The following is a 19978-nucleotide window of genomic DNA, read 5'->3' as shown; positions in this document are numbered from 1 at the left end:
ACAGTTTCTTGTTTTTAATATACAGTTGTGAACTTCTTTTTACACTTGATGGACAGTTAAAGATATTCAAATGTTACTTACATCGTCAATAACTTTGATGTTTTGGACTATTATAACATTTCGCATCCACAATGTGGATTGTGGAATTTTAAATTTCTTACATTTAAGAAAAATCATCAATTATCAGAATTGATTTCATACCTGCAATCCAGTGTGGTTCAAAATGGTTTAGAATACTTTATTAAAATTAGTATCAACACACAAATTGTTTGACAATGTAAAAAAATAAAATAAAGTCAAGACGTTAAAATATTTTGAGCAATAGCATAATAAATAAAAAATACAAATGGTTTAATTTATTTATTCATTGATATTAATGCATTAAATACATGCAAATGACAATGAGCATCCTTATTGCGGACTTATTTTAGGCCCCGCAACCCACAGTTTGCAAACTCCTGAAGCAAGCAGTGACTGTGCACCATAAAGACCACGTAGTGTCACCTTTCACAAGTTGCAGCAAATAAGTATTAATAGCTTGGGATGTTATACGCGCACACACTGAGATGAGTCTCGCACGTTGCCTTTCCCTTGTGAAACCCGAAGAAACGTATCGGCTAGTCGAGGAAGCCACCCGGTGATATTTTAGGCAAGTGAAAAGCATACTGTTGTTGACTTGACTCGCGTGTTGGAGGTTCCCAAGGCGTGGACACATTCGATTTCCCTGGCATTTCAATGCATTTAAATATATTATACACCCAATTCATTGTGTTGGTTTAAAAAAAGTAATATATAATTGTTCACCCATCCATAAAAAAAACAAACAAACAATGTGTGTTGTTCTTCATTCCCAAAAGTATTGAAATATGATTTAAGTAATTGTGCTATGTAAAAATCCTATCTCGCACTGCATTTATTTTTATTTATTACAGTATATATAATGTATCATTAATAGTTTATTTTTGCAGATTTTTAACAATATTGTCTAATTCACATTGTTGTGCATTTATTATGATCTTTTTAATAATAATCTATTATACACATTTAATCGATTCACTTATTTTTTCATATGTGTACATACCATTAAGAAAATATTAGTTACTATTTTTTAAGTGTAATATTAATAAATGCAATTACATTTGGAGAGTATTTTTCCTGATCTACTTTTCCAATGTATCAAGCCTATTACTAGGCCAAAACGGTCCCAAATTGCATTGAGGACGTCTAAATGTGTCACCGTTTTCCTAAAAAGGAGCATTTATCTAATTAGCTGGGTGAGTGCAAGACAAGAAGCCGAGATGGACTCTGCATGGAGAAAGTGATCGCAGAGGGGAAAACGTGACCTGTTACATAAGAGCTAAAATAGATGGGCAGAGTATTAACATGCCAATCAATGTGCCATGAATCCGATACTTTGTCTGGATAACTCATGGCCGGATAACTCAGCCCTTCCAGTCACGTGTGTATATTTTGTGCATATTCAGAGAGAGGGTGTGAGTGATTGCATGCTTTGATCAAGACCTTCTGCTTTTGAGTCAGCTGTCAAAACAAGACGTTTATAAATAGTCAGGGAATTAGCCGGTGTGGTGAATTCGAAGTTCAACACAGGGACACATTATAGGGGAACATAACACGACCCCTCCAAAACTCGCCTTGGAAAGTTGGGGAGAAAAAAAGTGACAGCCATAGGACACAAAACCATTGGTCTGCAATTTTTTTCAGGTCAGAAACATTTCAGTTTTCAATTCCTTTGAGGCACTGTTTATGTGCTGCTGTTTTGGTTAGCAACCAAGTTCAAATGGAAATTTACTGTGAAATGAAGTGAGGGATTCGAACGGCAGAAGGCTACAAATAAGTCGTCATATAGGCCAAGCTGTGCATTCTGTCGTGACTGTTCTTTTATCACAACACCTTTCATTTGCGCCCACATCCTCGGCTGTGAGTCACAGCAGTGAAATGCTGAAGTGGGTGTGTACGGTACTTGGCGATAGACGGACAGAAAAAAGGAGGAATACCCCATCGGAGGGGATGGAATTCTCAGAGGAACGTAGGTAGACCTGATGAGTCACCCCTTTCAACTTTGTGGCAGATGGTTTGGCGTCGGCGGTAATTGTGGGCACCAATCAAAAGCAACTGAGCTACAATACGATGCTAAGCTAGGCAACAAGATGCTGAAAATATGAAGCACGTTCAATAACATAATTTCGCAGCTACCCATGTAATGCTTGACTTGCGTAACTCTTAATTCATAAATTCCATTAGTCAGTGGTGACCTTTTGTTTGCAGTCTGGAAGCCAAAGGCTAAACATCTGCTCTGGACAGAGTCTCGACTTCTTCAGAAGTCACCAATAACACCAATAACAATAACACCAGATTTATTGCTACAAGTCGTTATTTTGAAAGTGACTTGCTTGGGGGGAGGAAAAGTCACAAACTAGACCAGAAAAGTTGCTAACTTAGTCACAGTGACTCCATTTTTTGTAACAAGCCTTAGCTCCACCCCAGTCGTCATGGTGATGAAATCCCTCTCCCGTCCAAAACTGAGCAGCCAGTGTCAAGCATTTTGCTGGATATTTGTGTAACCCACCATTATTAGCTCTGATCGACGCAAGCACGAATGTACTCCTCCATAGCCAAGCTGGAACTTTAGTATATTCAAGATCTTACAGTGATACGAAGAAACAAATCCACGGTTTAATCCGATGGTGTCGCTTCCTGCGTCAGCTGCGTTTGATTTAACGCTAGTCTATGTTTGTGCACCACCAGTATTACTCAACAGGGAAGGCCTGCATGGCCATTGAAGTGATGACATTCACTTTATCTACGCCCTTACAATTTTCCATCTTTCATGATTCCGTTATCTCTAGAATAAGTTTCCATGACTGAATTGATTTGACTTCAATAACGTGATAATCTACGGCTGTTAGATTCAAAGGCCACTTGACTTCTTTGATGCTGAAAATATTTCAGCTTCGATCAAAGAGGCTTCTTCAGTTTTCTCTATGGCTAAATTGAGCCACATATAATGAATGACAGGCAGGTCAAAATCCAAAATGCTTTTTTTCCCCAATTTTATAGCAATGCTGCATTACAGCAGCAGATACGCAATGAATGGTTTGGTTCTGTGCTAAGTGCAGTGTGAAAAAGCCTTCGAGTGACTGGACCAGTCCAGAGTGTGCCCTGCCTCTCGCTCAAAGTTAGTTGGGACAGACTCCAGATCACTCGTGACTTTAATGATGAAACGCGTCATAGAAAATGGATATATGAACGTTGACTCTGTAGTCTTTTTTTAAATATAAATGACTTATCGGCATTTGTCCACTAGATTGTCCCAGTGTTTAAAACGTAATACTGAGAGGAGTGCAGTTGGTTAGTGTTAAAAACAGCTTGTCACATAAGGCACATGATCATATCCAATGTCCACAGAGACTGTGTGGGATGTTCCAGCCCGCTGCTGGTGTCCATCACCAGCGATCAACACACTGCTACAAATGACAGCTCACAATAAACACCTCATCTGGCATCTCCCAACATCACTTTCACTAATATAATATTCATAAGAATGGCTGAAAACAAACCAGCCTTATGATTGCTAGACTCCTTCGAGTTCCCTTGTGTTAATATATACTCTCAACTATGTACTACTCAACAAAGGTCACAATGCACTGTATTGCATAACAAATGGAGGTCAACTGGGGTTTTCAGTGTATTGCTGTGATGCCATTGGGTTCACACTGGAATTGAATTTGGCACAAGTTATTGTTATTGTATTGAGTAACATGACATGATGGATCACAACTCAACAGATCATCTCAGTCAGGCCTGAGGTGTGGTTTAAGTCTGCACAGTGGCAGACTGGATTAAGTATAGGTATTTTTGGAAACTTGTACAAGCGGGCGCAACGTGAAAAAAGGGCATTTTTCACCGTAGTGGGTGTGAACACAGCCAATTTGATTCAGGAGGCACATGGCAAATATGGAGACTAAATTGATTTGCTGAAAAAAAAAAAACGCCTCGGAAAGAAGGGCACTCTTTCTTCAGACAGAGAAAGCCTCTAGCCTCTTTTCATATCCCATTGCATGCACGTGCCTGTCCCCAAGCGTCAGGACACTTTGCCAGTTGATGTGTGCATAGTAGCAGCCTACGTTTATGCACTCTCCAAGGGTGATTTAGCCAAGGACATGGATAGGAAGTGGAAGCACCACAGTCATCCAAAGAATCGGCTGCTATTTGCAGCAACGAGACAGCTCCCATGGGAGATACCACAATCCTCCATATGTGCACCCCAATAATGGACTCTGCTGTCTATTTATACTCTTTGTGCCTGTCACCTGACTTTTTTATAGCCGCTAGCCCTAATACATCAAAAGGTTGCTGCGAAAGGAATCCTAGTGTTGATTTATTTAAATTTTAGATTTACAGACTTCACAACACAGTTACAACAGGAAAGTCTTTGTCAAGGGCTTTAATTAATTACTTGATGTCGTTTGTTGCTTATGGATCATTAATTTAATATCACCACAATAATATAATGCTTTGTTTTGCACATTGACAGAAATAGTCACAGAAATGATCAAATAATATGAAAATGAAATATTTAAAAAGACATCAAATCCAATTGTTACTGTATTATTTTGAAGCTCACTTAAGGAGTCGGCCTACGTTAATAAGCACTACAGCGCCGTCTGCTGGATATTAGGCACATAACGCCTCAGTCTCCTTTTACGCCAAGCACGCTTCCGTTTGCTTCAAAATGCCTCGATCCAACATGGCAGCCATAGCAACCGCCCGTCAACAATCCTCGGTAGCCATCACGGTAAAATAGACAATATACATAACTTATTTGCCGTAGTTTGAGTGTGAGTGCAAAGCAGAAGGAGATATTATTTTCGGGTTTTGTGTTTTGTAATTTATACATAGCAAAATGTCGAAGCCAGCGAGGTGGTGGTGTGGTTAATGTTAAAAGTTAAATGAGACCAAAACATCCCACTTTTCAACTGACTTTTTCCAAAAATACGAGTAGCTAGTATTAGTAATTTTTTAATTGTATGTCATAGTTATGGGGAAGAATAAAATATTGTGTTGTTTTTGAAGTTGCTTTTGTTTCGCTGTCGCTTTTATGACGTCACAATTCTTATGCTACTCTATCATGACGTCACTGCCATGAAAAGAAAAGAAAATGATGTCGCTGCCATTTAAAGCCATAACTAGCAAAATAGACATCAAATGTGTTAATACACTGTGATTTTCTGTTCTGACTCTATTTGAGTAGTGCAATGCAATAAATCAGAATATTTTGAATATGTTCATTTATTCAGCACTTGAGTTCGAGTTAGAAAGGAGAATTCTTAGATTCATGTAGTGAAATTAATTTCAGAAGCGGAATTCCGGTGTAATTTATATTTTAAAATAAATAACATTTTGTCATACTTTATGTATTGAGGGATTTTATTTGTTAGCTGTAAGCTATGATAGTAAGAACATATTTATATTTCCTCTCAAGACTAAGTAAAAGTAAAAATTTACAAAGATGCACATTATTGCATGGCACAGGTTGATTCTCCTGCTGATCGGGCCAGTGAGGAACAGAAAGAGTTCAGACTGAAAGCCACCCAGTTTCTCAAGGAAGCCCAAAGCACCAGGAGACTGTAAGTTGAATGAAATAACAAATGAAATTCAAATGAAATGTTACAGTTTATTTGAAACTGTGTAATAATTTGTTTTTCTTGTGACTTTATCCCCAGGAATAATAATTGGACTCGTTTTTTGGGACAGTGGATTAATTTGTTGATTTTTTCTGTCTTTATTCCCAGGGTTGACAGGTTGGAAAAAGACAGGTCGTTGAGAGTCGAGTGTAAGAAAAATGGATGGTCTGACATGGCAACAGAGCTGGACGAGTATGAGAAAACACTGGTTGAACAGAGAAGTGCACATAGTGGGTCATAGTTTGTTCATTACCACTTAAACATGCCCTCGGGGTCGTCATTGTAATTCTGTTCATTCCGGTTTGTTGGACTATAATCGGGTTTCTCTTTATTTTGTTTTGTTGTTTCCTCCTTCAGAAACGCAATTGCGAAAGCAGCTGGCTAAGATTAAAGATGGCGTCAAAGAATTCCAGCAACAATTAATAGACATGACACCAAGTACAGAGTGTAAGTCACACCATTTAACTTTTTAGTAACAGATTGGGATCTCCAAAGTTGAACGAATTCCATTCTGTGATAGAAAAATATTTATCTCCCCATGTACCACCATCATGACCAACAGTAAAATACACCAGCAGGAGAGTGCTGTTCGTCAAAAAACAGACAGAGGCCTTATTTGCGAAAAAGTTTATATAATAGTATTGTAACCCTTTGTAACAGTTTTAGTATTTTTTATTTTAGTTTTTAAAAAGATCAATAGAGTAACAGTTGTTTATTTTGCAGTGATTGAGAAGCTGAAGGAGAGCATGTCTGAGGTGGAATTTTCAATCAACAATTTGAAAGAAGAGCAGAGCATATGGTAAAAACACTTTCCACACACCGATTTTGTAAAATATTGCAGGACAATGTCCAAATTTAAAATGCCACAAAAGTGGTACCGTTTAAATTATCATGTGAGCCAGCAGCAAATCTTATTCTTAGTGTGTATAAAAAAAATGACTAATGTGAGTGGCCTTGGACATTATATGTGTATATAATTTATTAAGCATGTTAGGAATGACTCATGTACAGATGATGAAGCACTTTGAACCGGGATAACTCGTCTGAGTTCCCGTGAGGAAAATTGTTGTGACATGAGAACAAAAAGTGAAAGTCAACGAGCATCATGGACTATTATGTATTCCACTTTGGAGGTAACACTGAAAATATATGCAGCGTACAGAAGTAATTCAGTTGGACTGTTCTCTGCTGCTCTTGTAGCTTCGGAGAATTGTTAAAAGAGGAGAGGACGTGCTCACTGGAGATGGAAGCCTATGAGAGGAAGGTTGAAAATTGGAGTCAGCCCAGAAAGCCAAGCTCTAAAGTCTCTGCTGCTTCAGCTGTTAAGGTTCACATCTCCTCCTCTTCCGTGTTCTCTTCTCTGTGTAATTATGTTGAAGTTGTGTGTTGTTTTGGCAGCAGGGCAAAGCCTTGAACCAAGACCTCCCTTCCGAGGTCCGAGCTCTGGAAGCTTTCCTTCAAAAGACGGGAGGCATCTGCGGCGGTTGGGAGGAGTTTGATCACCAGGCCTTCCTCAAGGTACGATATGTCCCCTGGACGCTTTTACATTAGGCACCTTTTTGAAAATGTAATTGCATCGTGGATGAATCATCTGCTTGATTGACAGGCATGGACGAAGCGCGGTGGGCGGGCAGGCTTCAGGAAAGAAGCCAAACTGTATCTGCCCGGTAAAAGTCAGGAGGAGATTGAGGAACATGAGCGGTGGTACCAAGAGCTGATCTACCTGCAAGAAAAGAAGAGAGAGGTAATGAACAAATGTGACTCCAAAATGGACAATAACCCTGAATAAAAGTATTCATCTTCAATTGATACTATTTAATAGAACATTTTAAAAATTATCCATCACTATTTATTGCCTAGCTGGATGAACAATTACTCTTTTTATGATTTGAATGTGATGAGAATGCAGACAAGCGTGAAAGATCCCACATAGTGCTTATCATGTGCAGGCCATCCAAAGGTGGAGGAACAAGAAGCAATTGGCACGCCAAACGCATTTGCAGAAAGAGGTGGAAGTGGAAGAAGTTGAGAGGAGGAAGAAAGACGCACGGTGCCAGAAGAACAACCAAGAGAGTAAAAGTACAAACAGAAAAGCAAAATGTTCATTTGAGATTGTTATGTTACTTTTTAGAAGTGAGGAGAAGAAGTCTGCTCGGCGACTGGAGGTGAAGAAGGAGGTCAAGAGAAGCAAAGAGGTGCAGGCAGAGGAGCAGAAACGACCAGAGGAGGGCCACAAAAATGGAATGGCCAAGGTGCGGAATGAGTGGCAAACGCATCATGAAGCTTGACACTTCTGTGTAACGCTTAATTTCACCAACAGGTGCATTGCCGTCAGCAGGAGGCCAAGCCGAGGCCCCGCGAGCAACTGCAAGGTGAAAGAGGAGAAGAGGGCAACCACAGGCGGACAAGGAGGAGAAAGCAGACAACAAAAGCCATCCAGTCCTCGATTAAAAGGGTACTTGACAGTTTATCCTGACATTCTGGGATCATGGGATATGTAGTTTTGACAACCCCAATACTTTAATATTTTGAACATGGGAACCTTTTTCCTGTGAGTGTGAATGGTTGGTTGTCTTCATTGTATATGTGTTGACAGTGACAACCAGGATAGGACACAAAGTATAGAAAATGGCATGATGGGTGAGGATTTGTTAAATGTATTTGTGGGCCTCTTTCTACACGCAACAATTTTATAGCACTTGTTTTGTTCATGGTCACACCCTAGCACATTTGCATTTTGTTTTATTCACTGTAGGATCTCGAGCGAGTGCAGACCAAGCGTCAGGAAAAGCTGCTGAGGCAAAAGGAGGACGGAGAGCGTATGGAGAGGATCATGGCGAAGCTGAAGGACAAAGTGAGAAGTGCTGATACAAACAGAACTAACGTGTCTATACACTGTGTTTAGTGAGTTACTTTTTTTTTTAATTGTCCTATTCCTGGCACAGGTGGACGGTCACATAGTAAGAGACCCATCTAGGCTGACACAACCCACCAAGGGATGGGAAGAGCGCATGAAGAGCATGAGAACTTCAGGAGGAGGAACTCCACATCTCATGTCTCACAGGTCTGTTTTTTTTTTGTATCAATCTGACTGGTAAATACACTTCATGGTATTTTTTGTTTACATTTTTCTTTAAAACCTAAATTTGAGTTATTTGTATTGTTTTCAGAACTATTCCCACGTGGAGACTGGGGCTGTGAAGACTTAAAGCATTCACACAGCTTTTACTGTGTAATTGTGTTCAGTCATTTTTCCAAATGTTGCTTTGGTATTAATTGATCTGATTAGGGTGAAATGGTTTTTTTTGTACCAAATTACCCACTGTCACTTTTATTAAATAATTCAAAATAGGTGTTTCGCACGTTGGCATCACAGTTGCAAGGTTCTGGTTTGAACCCCCGCTTCAGTCTTCCTTTGCTTGCATGCATATACTCTAAAAACTCAACACAAAACGTGGCTTTACGCTGTTATACTTTTATTTTGAAACATCATATGCCGCCCTTGCGGTGCAGTACTTTTATTTTGACAACAAAATACACCGGAAGTAGTCATCCTGTACACGGATACGGAGCTGGGAAACAAAGATGGCGGACGAGGAGAATATCTCGGAGGAGCCGGAGCAACTCGACTTTCTCCGAGACCGGCATGTTCGCTTCTTCCAGAGGACTTTGCAGGTTTTGCCCGAGAGATATGCATCTTTGGAGACCACCAGGTGAGCTCCAAGAGAAGCTTCGGCCTTTTGCTTGATAGCCGTTTTTGTTTTAAAAAATAAAAAAGGGGGAACCTCCTGCGCTAGTTAGCATGCGTACTAACATCAGCTAATGAAGTTATGACAGCAATAGGAACTTGTTACACCAACAATACAACTACCTTCGATTCGAGGAGTCTGAGATTTATTACTATGATGACAAAGTTAATTTAACATTAGTAGTAGGCGTTTTATTGTGAGTTGTAACCACTCTCCCCCTACTTGAACATAACAATCTGGTAACGGTGGTGCGTTCAGGGTCTTTGACTTAACGTTCCATCTCTTTCCAGGTTGACAATATTATTTTTTGCCTTGTCCGGCCTGGATGTGCTTGATGCTCTGGATGTCATCGACAGCAACGTCATGATCGAGTGGATCTACTCATTGCAAGTGCTACCTACGGAAGACCGTGAGTAAAATTCACTGCCTAAATGCTTTACACAACATATTTACATGTTTACAACGCATACATTTTCGGATTTTACAGTATTTTGGAATAATGTAGGATTGACATTACGTTCTAGTTATGGTCAGTAGATGGCAGCAGCAGTATTGCACAGGTTTGCTGCTGCACCTTGAGTTTGAAAGGCATGGTTATTTGGCATGATTTAGTATAGTTTACAATATTTTTAAATCAATAATGTTAATGAATTTGACTACTTGTCTTTACCCAGAATCCAACCTCAGCCGTTGTGGTTTCCGAGGATCGTCGCATATCGGAATTCCTTACAGCACCAAGGTAGCTTCTGTTACAATTGACGTCAACTGGGTTGACCCCTGCTCATTTCCATAAAAAGACAGAAAATGCTAAGAATTCTACATCCTTTCATGTTGCTGACATTTGCACAGACCATGGACCAAAACAACATTTTCCCTACTACATGTGCTTCATCTACAACTAATACCAATTAATTTTGTTTTACAGTGTATTAGTACTTGACTCTCACTTCAATCATCATTTCTATTATTCAGGGTCCCGGGGTGCTGCATCCTTACGACAGCGGCCATGTTGCCATGACGTACACGGGACTGTGCTCCCTTCTCATACTCGGAGATGACCTTAGTCGGGTCAACAAGCAGGCATGCCTGGCCGGCCTCAGGGCCCTGCAGCTCAATGACGGCAGGTTGGCATGCACACACACACATATGCGTAAACTCAGTTGAATTTTTTTTTCTTTCAGTCCACCAAATATATGCCAAAGGGCTGTGTATGATCAAATTCATCACACTTTGACATCATGAGACCTCAATTTAATGACCCAAAAATTATTCAAATATTCAAGTGGACTCTACAGTTAAATGCCTGTGGGGCTTATGAATTGAGACTACAATTATTAACTGTTTTTTTTTCTCTCTGTAGAGAATGGGTGGGTACAGTATTTATTTGACTGAAGGATGTCTTGTTCCCTGCAGTTTTTATGCCGTGCCAGAAGGCAGCGAAAACGACATCCGTTTTATCTACTGCGCAGCCAGTATCTGCTACATGCTAGACGACTGGTCGGGCATGGACATCCAAAAGGCCATCGAGTACATTCGAGGAAGCCTGGTGAGTAGAGGAGCAGTCACGTCTGCAATGCGGTCAGTGAAAGGCTGTTCTTTAGGCTCTGATTGTTTCCACTCACCAGAGCTAGACCTGAATGTGGCCACCAACCGTCAAAATGGTGGCACTCAGCCAGGAAACACCTCCATTTATAATGAATAGGGGGCGTCACGGTGCTTAAACTGCGATCTGTAGAGGGTTTTCTACTACTCCAGTAGAAGCGCAAGCTCTGTTTTGGAACAGCACCTTGTATTACTCATGTATTTTGCCTTTCTATTAGTAATTTACAACTTACCTACTTATTGTGTTTACTATTTTCCCTCATTTCATGGCTGGGCTATTTAGTCAACTGCGGAGGAAGACAGACGTAGGTTAGGGATAAGACTTTGTTGGGGTAGGCCGTTACTTATGCAAAACTGTTTATAGTAATACAACAGATATTATACAGATAGATAGATCCCAGTTGCTCATTGCAAGTACAGCATGTATGGCATTTTTTTAAAATATGGGCGCTCTTAGAATACACAAAAGAAGTCTGTAACTTCTCAAACCTTTATAAAACACTGAGCAGAAGCAAGTGTGGACATCAATAAGAGTGACTTCTTTGACGATTCTAAAAAACAATATAATGCTGTCATTGAAAAGATTGCTTATTATTGACACTTGTCTTTTCTGTGTCCTGCTAACAGTCGTACGATAGTGGTTTTGGTCAGGGAGCCGGGCGAGAGTCACATGGTGAGTAAAAACTTCACACGTTAAACTTAAAATGGTTTAGTTTGACCATGTCTGATGTCAAAAGGTTAATATTATTTTATTCATTTTCTTAATATCGTGAAAGTCTGCCATTTTAACATTCAAGTATTACTTCTGTTGGGAACAGTAGAACATTGTAAGATTGCGAGCCAACAGTCTTATGTCAAGCAATTTTTTTTTCCATTTAAAATTGAAGTGTGTTGGAGTTGTAGAATGCGTCCACCTCACTCACGGTAGTAGTACTTGATTTATGGGATTATCAATTAATTAATGTCACTATTGCCTTTATTAATGCCTGCTCAAATGAAATTGCATTAGTACGGCATACAAGCATTGAGAATATAAGTAAAAATGTAAAGTAAATATTATTATCAATCTGTGATTTATATTGCTTGCTACCATGCTGATTGCTACAAATTCCTCTCCTTCACACATCTATAGAAATATTCAATAGATGCCAATTACCCATCTGCCTCCAAAGTGTTTGTTTGCACTGTAAGATAAACAAAAAACAAAACAACATACAAAGTGTTACCATCATATCGTTTATGGAAATATTCCCTATTGCAGCTTTTATTTCGGAAGGGTGCTTAGCACTGTAATTATTTTCCACACGCCAGGGTAAACATGACAAATGCCAACATCAGTGCAGGACCCACCCACACAGACACAATGTGTTTATATTCACTTGTAAGCACTGCCATTAAAACATAATGAGAGGGAGATGTCTGTTGACTTTGCATGCCCGTCTATCTTTGTACACACAGGCGGCTGGACATACTGCGCCATCGCCTCCTTGTGTCTGATGGGTCGATTGGAGGAGGCGCTGAGTCGGCGGGAACTGGACAGAATCCGCCGCTGGTGCATCATGAGACAGCAAAGCGGCTTCCACGGGCGGCCGAACAAACCCGTTGACACGTGCTACTCCTTTTGGGTGGGCGCAACGCTAGAGGTATGCACACTGAGGCTTTGTCATTGAGTAAAGCATTAACAAGTACACGGTGTTAATACAACACGTTTCCCACACTTTAAAAAATAAGTCTGGTTAAAAAATAAATGAATACAAAAATCAACACCAAATCAGAATTTAACCAATCAATAAAACAAATGCAATGACTAGCTCAATCACATGCACCTCAGAAAAATGTGTGTGGTGCAATTAGGCCTCTTCTGAGAATTTGAATTACGTTCTTGAGTGGCTCCTTGATTAGATGTAGTTAGTAAATGTGTTGTCTTAAGTGCACTGATAAAAAGAAAAAGTGTTTCTCATGGTTTTCTTAGCGTTTTGGGTGCCAAAAATATGGGTACACCAAATTGTACCACTTCAGAAGATCTGCTGTACATGCATGTAGGTCATAGCTAGGCCAGCGGTTTACACATGATCCAAAAATAGAGACCTTGATTTAAACACGGCAGTGAGTAAACCTCAGATGCATCAAGGCGCCATTAACCCAATGTAGCTAATCTGTGACTATTTAGGTCACAACTACGCCAGAGGTGCAATGGCTTTGTTTGTATAGAAGTGCAAAATGGACCAAGTGTTTTCCGTCTTTTATCCTCGGAAAATGCACCTCATGCTCATTATTCCCTTCTTGCTGGTCCAGCTTTTAGATGTGTTCCAGTACACCAACTTTGACAAGAACAGGACCTTCATTCTGTCCACGCAGGATCGATTGGTTGGTGGTTTTGCTAAGTGGCCAGACAGCCATCCAGGTACGTGATTGTGCAGTAAGAGGATCTGTTACGAAAAAGCTCCTCGCATTTCTCCACGTTTTCTTTCCAATTCACCTGCTGTAATACTACACTTTGATCGGCCCCCGCTTCAGATGTGTAATTGATGAAGCCAGTGATGGAAGACCTCACATTACAAAGGCCTGTGGGGTGAAGCGGCTACTGTATTCACTAACCTCATAAATATTGCTGAACAAAAGCGTGTGTTTAAAAAGGTAAAAGGACTTAAAGGGACAAGTCAAGGGTCTCTTATGAGTCACATAGACAAAACCAGTCATGAATGTTTGACTTGATCGGATTTGTCCAGATTATGTTAAGCCTTTTATTTTGACAGACTATTTGGCCATCACTTTTTTAAACTCCTCTGTACAGTAACTAGTGGTTTGTAGGTTGCCATATTCTAATTGTTTATGTGTGTAGACAATTGACAATATCTTCTAAATTGTCCAAAAATTTCTAACTTGGTGATAATCATGGAATTGGTCAAACATGCCAATTTAGTAAAATTCCTATTAGAAATGATGGAAATGAATACACAAGTTTGTAGGCAGGCAAAAGGATGCTCAAATGTAAACTGGACGTTACGAAACGTTACTTTAAACGTCACCTATATTGGTAATAAAGGTATTATGATAGCTGCCCTGGAGTGAATGAATCCACTTTACATCACATGGCAGCTTTAACATTTTTATTTGTGGTTCGTTTGATTGCTCTAGTAACGCTTGCAGGTCCATTGCACTCATCTTATAGACACTATAAATCCTGACTGCTGCACTGGTTGATTCTGATGCAGCCTTCCATTTCATTATAATTCAATTACCAGTCCATTTACAAGCTTGTGCAGCTTTTACTCAGGTCCCAGTGGACTGGGGTCACACGGCTACCTCTTTTGAATTATTCATTGCTGCTCAAAGAAGCAGCGTCACAACAAAAGAAGGCTCCTCCTTTTTCGGTGGTTAATGGGAGGACGGATGGTTGTTTAATTGAGTAAAAGCAAAGGAGGGTTACGCCTGCTTCAGTCGTCTAAAACATTTGTTGCTAATTTCCCCCTCTTAATCATGATTATTTTTTATCGATATTGTAGTTAGGATTATCAATCACAATTATTTATTCTGTGAGGGAAAACATTTGTATTTCTAGTGCATACTAAACCATTATGAAACTTTACAATTACTACGTTATTAAAAGATCATTTCAGAAAAAATATAATTTTTTACTAAAAAGATGTTCCCCAAATTTAAAATTGACCATGAAACAAGTCCAGACAGCAGACCTCATCTCCAATTTTTTGCTGTAATATGATCTCTCGCCTTGACTCAACAAATTCCACTCGCCTGTTATTTCAGCATCCTTAAACCATGTGTTTGGGAACTGGGTCAAGCACCAGAACTGGTTAGGCTCTGTTAACCAATTTGGCATACAGTATAGTGACATGACACAAGCAGATGTCTCTGCTCAGATACAGTACATGCTCTACATCCCTGTCCTAGTTTCATCTTATTTCCCTCCCATTCATTCTGACCGCTTTCATCACTCTCTTTCTTCTACCGCTAGACCCTTTGCACGCCTACTTAGGCCTGTGCGGTCTGTCTCTGATCGGAGAGCCCAGCCTGAGGAAAGTCCATCCGGCTCTCAACATCACCCAGAGGGCTTTCGAGTGCCTCCGTCAGCTGCAGCAGACATGGAGGGGACAATAGCGACAACTGTGGCTGACAGGAGCATCCGGCAGGTCAAATCCGAGGCAGTTGGAGTCTTTCCGATGCCAGGCCTCCGTTTATTTGAGGACTCAGGAGCGTACAGCTCCTTAGCAACTTTGCAACGTGGCCTTGCTATTGAGTGACTTTTCCTTAAAGCTGCCTTTTGGTCAACGGACTGCAGTCAGTGTAAGTGTAAAAAAAGAAATCACCAGAGACCTGAAGACATTCTAGGTGCCAAATGTTCCTCCATTGTTCGAGTGAAGGAGAACCCATCTGCTATGATTCCTTGTCAAGCAGTAGCAGTATTTCCATTATGGAGTGCACAGGATCAGTATCATGTAGAAAGGAGCGGAAATGTTGAAGAAACCTCTTCAAGCTCAAACCGTGTGCTTCTTATGGGCAAAGCATTTGAAGATAATCAAAGAACACCAAGCCACTACCTTTTTCCACGCCACTGGTTCATCCTTAGAAGGAAAGTACAGTTATCCTCATCCAGTAACACCCATAAGACACTCTAAGGGCCTCTTCAAAGCACTCTAGTTTGCTTCTAGCATGCCTGGTTTGGTCTCCCGAGTCTGAGCCCCTCAACTCCCACTGGTTCCTCCTCCTCATCCTCCCTTTGGCTTAGTTTACTAATGGGGAAGTTTGATCAGGTGTAGCACAGTTGCAGCAGTATACCCGGCGGAGTTGAGGTCAAGAAGCACCTGCTGGGGGCCAGAGTCTTTCTTTGACTTTTGAAAACAAGTAGAAAACAAAAGAACAGGGCAAATATAAAAAAAAAAAAATGGAACCCAGGACAGATGATGTTTGATTTTTCTTTTTGGACTCGCTCGGGACTTGCTGCTCCTCTGCGGGGCAAGTTATTTGGAAAAATCAACATTGGCGGTTTTAAATCCCTAAAAACCTGATTCGATTGACTACTCTTACCTTACTCCGTCTTGATGGAACCACTTTAAAGGCCTTTTTGCATTGCATAGTACCAACTTGGTTTGCAAGTTGTTGCGTCTAAGTTACCACTAGCTACTGTTTTGAGTGCCTGGTCAGACAAAATTCTCCTAGCAGATACGATTTGACGAAAACCATTGATCAATCCAATTGTCATTTGGAGCATTTGAGGATAAATAGCTAGAAATTATCCAAAATAAACAAACACACAAGCTAACATTAGCTTATCTTACTGTGCCCTAGCTCTGGATGCTGTAGTATTATACAGTTTTCGCTTTGCTGTAAAGGCCCTCTGTAATAAATCACAGGCACTGGTAGAGCTAGGTTTCGCCTTTGGGGTGGCCAAGGATATGTCGGGGGTCTGCAGAACTAAACAGATATGACAACCCCCAAAAGATTCTTGAGAAAACACAAGTAAACTTATGTGTTCCTGGAAAAATCAGGAAATATCCAAACGTCAACTATTTGGCCTCCCACCTGGTGGGTCAAAGAAATTTTAATGGGAAGAAACAATTGAAAAGCATCAGAAATCTCAAGACCTCAGCTCTCTCAACTTTGGTGTTCCTCAGGACTCATTCCTAGGACCTGTTCTGTTTTTAGTTATCAGTAATTTCATGTGCTATTTCCCCCCATCGCCTCACTTTTTTTAAAATACAAACTCCCAAGCTGTTCTATGCCCATCTGTCACCAGCTTTGCACCCTGAAATGTTTGTGAGTGAATCAGAGCTGCTGCAGGATACAGCACACTCACATGCTGTGCATGAAGCCAGACTGGCCAATTTTGCCAAACTGGTCAACTAAAATGAAACTTGCTGAATCCTTACCAACAAGGGACTGTTAGATGATCTTGCCGCTTCTTCAGGAGCAAGCTATTTTGAGGAGGAGGGAACGCCGAGAGTGGAGCGGGATGAATAAGTAATTGGACACATGCATTATTCACGGATACTGGCGGGCAAGCTTCTCACTGCTCAACCAGCCCAATTTTCTAGCCTTATGACTGGAGGGACAATAACAATAGCTTTTTTTAAAATGTGGAGATCCCACAAACTGTCCACATCAGAGCCGTGAAATACGTCTATAGAATTATTGACACATAGGGCTCTGATACTTATCGCGAAAGGTGAAACAACCACAAAATGACGTGGTCCGATCATACTGTGTTAGTGTCCTTTATATCAAAATATCATCATTAGGAAGAAAAGGCACAAATTGTTTCATGATATGTACATGAGGAGATTGAGCTGCCTCTGGTTCAAAACGATTGCAGTATCAGCGACATAACTGTAAATTAGCCATTTATCCACCTCTGATTTTTAAACAGAACACATAAGTGGGATTTTGCCGCAGATACTGAGAGGTTTGTCAGGGTATGTAAAATTCTTGTCAGGCAAGCCACAGGACGGTGTAAAACAGCAACCTAGTGGAATGACCATAACACACAGTCCTGTCCAACTGAGTATATATCCGGTGTTGCACTCATAGTTTGGCCTTTGACCGCAAGCCTTTTTTTTCATGCTCTTCTGAAAAGACGTATTTAGCTGTTTGTCTCAAATGCAACAACAATGTAAAAATGTTAAGATATAGATTTTTTTTGGTGTCCGCAATCTGCTCTGTACTACTGTTAAAACTCAGCACTGCTGCTTTGCCAGATGGGGGAAACGAGATCAATTCTAATGGAATGATGTCGCATTCCATGCATCTTCTAAAGCCTGAGCGTACATTCATCTTGTTTGTGTCCTTGGGGGTGAAGACCGCTTTGAAATGTGCCTCGCGTTATTCGCGTTGTTCTAATTTGCCTGCGCACGAGTAGAGCTTGGCAACATATGACTCTTGTCTGATTAACAGACTTCCTTTTTATTCGCTCTAACAACTTTGGTGCATTTTTCCCTGCAATGCACCGTTTGTTTCAGTAACCGAATGCATTTCTGAAGGAGGAGGGAAAAAAAAATCCACCGTCTCAGATCCCTTCGATGCTTACACAGCTTATGCCACTTAACTTCTGACCTGAAGCGTCTCTTTGCCATACAACCACTGATATACATAATGTAACATCAAATGTCATTTATTTTTTCTATGCTTTGTAAAGAAGTGTCCATAAACTTTGTAAATATGCGCAAGCAAAGACCTGCGACAGGATATGCAAATGTTTGTGCTGTATGTTCAGCTTTGAATATTTTGCGGTACCAAGCTCAGCAGCAAACATTGTACTGTATGGAAGAGAAATAAATTACCTAAAGGTGCCTGTCTGTGTCTTTGGTGACTGCTAGTTTGGTTTGAATAATCTAGTCGTAAATAGTATACGCAGTCGACCAAATTTGCCTTGAACATGGAGATAACCAAATGTTTTGACGTAATTCCTCAAATACGGCCCATTTAATAGACTCCGTAACCAAAGTAGAGAAAAAAAGTTCTCCCTCAAATAGACCCCTCACTTTTCCGTGCCCTACAAATGGAGGCTCCCTTGTATACTGCTAGCATTTTCCAATGTATAAATCTGATACATTATGATTAATACCAATAAAGTAATCCTGTTGCAATCGTTTTGTTCCTCATCAGCAGACTCGATAAAAAGACCTTCGAGATTTTGACTGTTATTGTTTTAAGAACCAAGCACACTTGCAGAGTGACCGATACTGAACGAAAGGAAAAATGCGCGACCTCCTTCTATGAGCTATCCAAAGGGAATTGAGCCCGACCCAGGTTGAAACTGTCGAGGCGATCCTTTCACCGCTAGCCACAGCTGTATTTGGGTGCGGTGCGATCGTCCTTTTGCAACATGTGCAACCCGATATGGCCTTGAACAACTACTACGAAAGATGAAGGGACAAAAAAAGCGAAGAGCAGCTGATTAAAAACCACTCAGGTGTTGTACTATACATTGCAGTCGTTCTCATTGTTGCCTTTTGTCCAAATTTTAGACAAAGGGGTTCCTTCCTCCTGATTTTTCCTCTTACATGATACTACAAACCTTCAACCTTGACTTTTTGACTACTTACATAAACTCATGACTCCAGTCAATTATATCATACAAGTGCATTTTTATTTTAGCTTTGTTGGTGGATAACTGTGTCCATTTTACAGCGAAGTAAGACTTGACTTTTTTTTTCTTCTCCTGTTTTTATCAAGATGTTTGCCAGAACATACCGCATGTTGTTGGCTTGTGCAATTGAGATTCCTCTGCAGTTGTGTAACCCGTATGCACCCTAATCAATGAAACACAAAGCGCAATATGTTTGTCTATTTAGTGCAAAGGGAGGCCGCTGCGGGTTTGTTGAGTCATCATTTGAACACAACTCTTACCTTCTATGCGGCCTGAGAGCCTTATGCTCTGTAATTGAGCCCATGCAGCCAAGAAAAAAAGCCCAATATAACTTTTTTTGTATAACACACACATCCTAACTTTGCCATTTGTCCAGCAATTTTTATGTCACTGCCATTTTTACAGGCAGCATAAAGGACTATGGTGTTCCCCAGGGGTAATTTCTCTGGCTCTTGCTTTTCAGAGCTCATAGCTAACATAATTTATTATGAAAGTAATATGAAATTGTTTATTGTCAATACAATAATGTGTTTGCAGAGAGCAATGACAGTAAGTAGCTGACTTGTGATTCTTATCACAGACTGCTGCATGTGGAATGTGTCTGCGACACGGCGCCAAAGAGGCCATCTGGCGACGTTGGACAAGTGGCATTTCCAAAATACCAAAAAAATGAGATCACAAACTTAACCCTACCTCACACTGTTCATTGTGGTGCTGTTAAAGGCAAAGGAGGGGAGTTTGATGGCCCCGTTTTAACGAGTACATTACAGTAAACGGTTTATGGAGCTCAGTGCTGCACCTGACACGCTGGGTCATTG

General features: G+C 40.5%; 2 protein-coding genes across 7 annotated transcripts; both read left to right on the top strand.

Annotated features, from left to right (window-relative positions):
- The first annotated feature begins 4721 nt into the window (after nt 1-4721).
- Nucleotides 4722-9067, top strand: ccdc112 (coiled-coil domain containing 112). 6 transcript variants are annotated; one of them, XM_088376728.1, is made up of 14 exons: nt 4722-4816; nt 5554-5648; nt 5814-5935; nt 6063-6152; nt 6429-6504; nt 6906-7032; nt 7104-7223; nt 7312-7449; nt 7655-7755; nt 7840-7957; nt 8044-8160; nt 8461-8559; nt 8651-8769; nt 8876-9067. In XM_088376728.1, exons 1-14 carry the CDS (start codon nt 4754-4756, stop codon nt 8904-8906), a joined length of 1416 nt encoding a protein of 471 aa, XP_088232854.1. In that variant the 5' UTR covers nt 4722-4753; the 3' UTR covers nt 8907-9067. The 6 variants fall into 6 exon arrangements, with proteins under 6 accessions (XP_088232854.1, XP_088232852.1, XP_088232853.1 ...); XM_088376726.1 differs by having other exon boundaries at nt 8026-8160; XM_088376727.1 differs by having other exon boundaries at nt 7837-7957.
- Nucleotides 9068-9146: 79 nt separating this feature from the next.
- Nucleotides 9147-18360, top strand: pggt1b (protein geranylgeranyltransferase type I, beta subunit). The gene is made up of 9 exons (XM_088376730.1): nt 9147-9418; nt 9745-9863; nt 10129-10193; nt 10427-10578; nt 10868-11000; nt 11684-11729; nt 12515-12699; nt 13352-13460; nt 15033-18360. The coding sequence occupies exons 1-9, from the start codon at nt 9291-9293 to the stop codon at nt 15173-15175; spliced, it is 1080 nt and encodes a 359-aa protein (XP_088232856.1). The 5' UTR covers nt 9147-9290; the 3' UTR covers nt 15176-18360.
- Nucleotides 18361-19978: the final 1618 nt, after the last annotated feature.

This window comes from Syngnathus floridae, chromosome 5 (assembly GCF_059516105.1).
Source record: "Syngnathus floridae isolate MCC-2025c chromosome 5, RoL_Sflo_1.0, whole genome shotgun sequence".
Taxonomy (NCBI): domain Eukaryota; kingdom Metazoa; phylum Chordata; class Actinopteri; order Syngnathiformes; family Syngnathidae; genus Syngnathus; species Syngnathus floridae.
This window is presented reverse-complemented; position numbering and strand designations above follow the sequence as displayed.

Excerpts from the sequence above, each read along its gene's own strand:
- pggt1b (XM_088376730.1), top strand. The coding sequence starts at position 9,291 with ATGGCGGACGAGGAGAATATCTCGGAGGAGCCGGAGCAACTCGACTTT. Across the intron at positions 10,579-10,867 it reads CTGCAGCTCAATGACGGCAG|TTTTTATGCCGTGCCAGAAG; the intron begins GTTGGCATGCAC and ends TGTTCCCTGCAG. Across the intron at positions 13,461-15,032 it reads GTGGCCAGACAGCCATCCAG|ACCCTTTGCACGCCTACTTA; the intron begins GTACGTGATTGT and ends TTCTACCGCTAG.
- ccdc112 (XM_088376723.1), top strand. The coding sequence starts at position 4,754 with ATGCCTCGATCCAACATGGCAGCCATAGCAACCGCCCGTCAACAATCC. Across the intron at positions 7,224-7,311 it reads ATCACCAGGCCTTCCTCAAG|GCATGGACGAAGCGCGGTGG; the intron begins GTACGATATGTC and ends CTTGATTGACAG. Across the intron at positions 8,560-8,650 it reads TGGCGAAGCTGAAGGACAAA|GTGGACGGTCACATAGTAAG; the intron begins GTGAGAAGTGCT and ends TTCCTGGCACAG.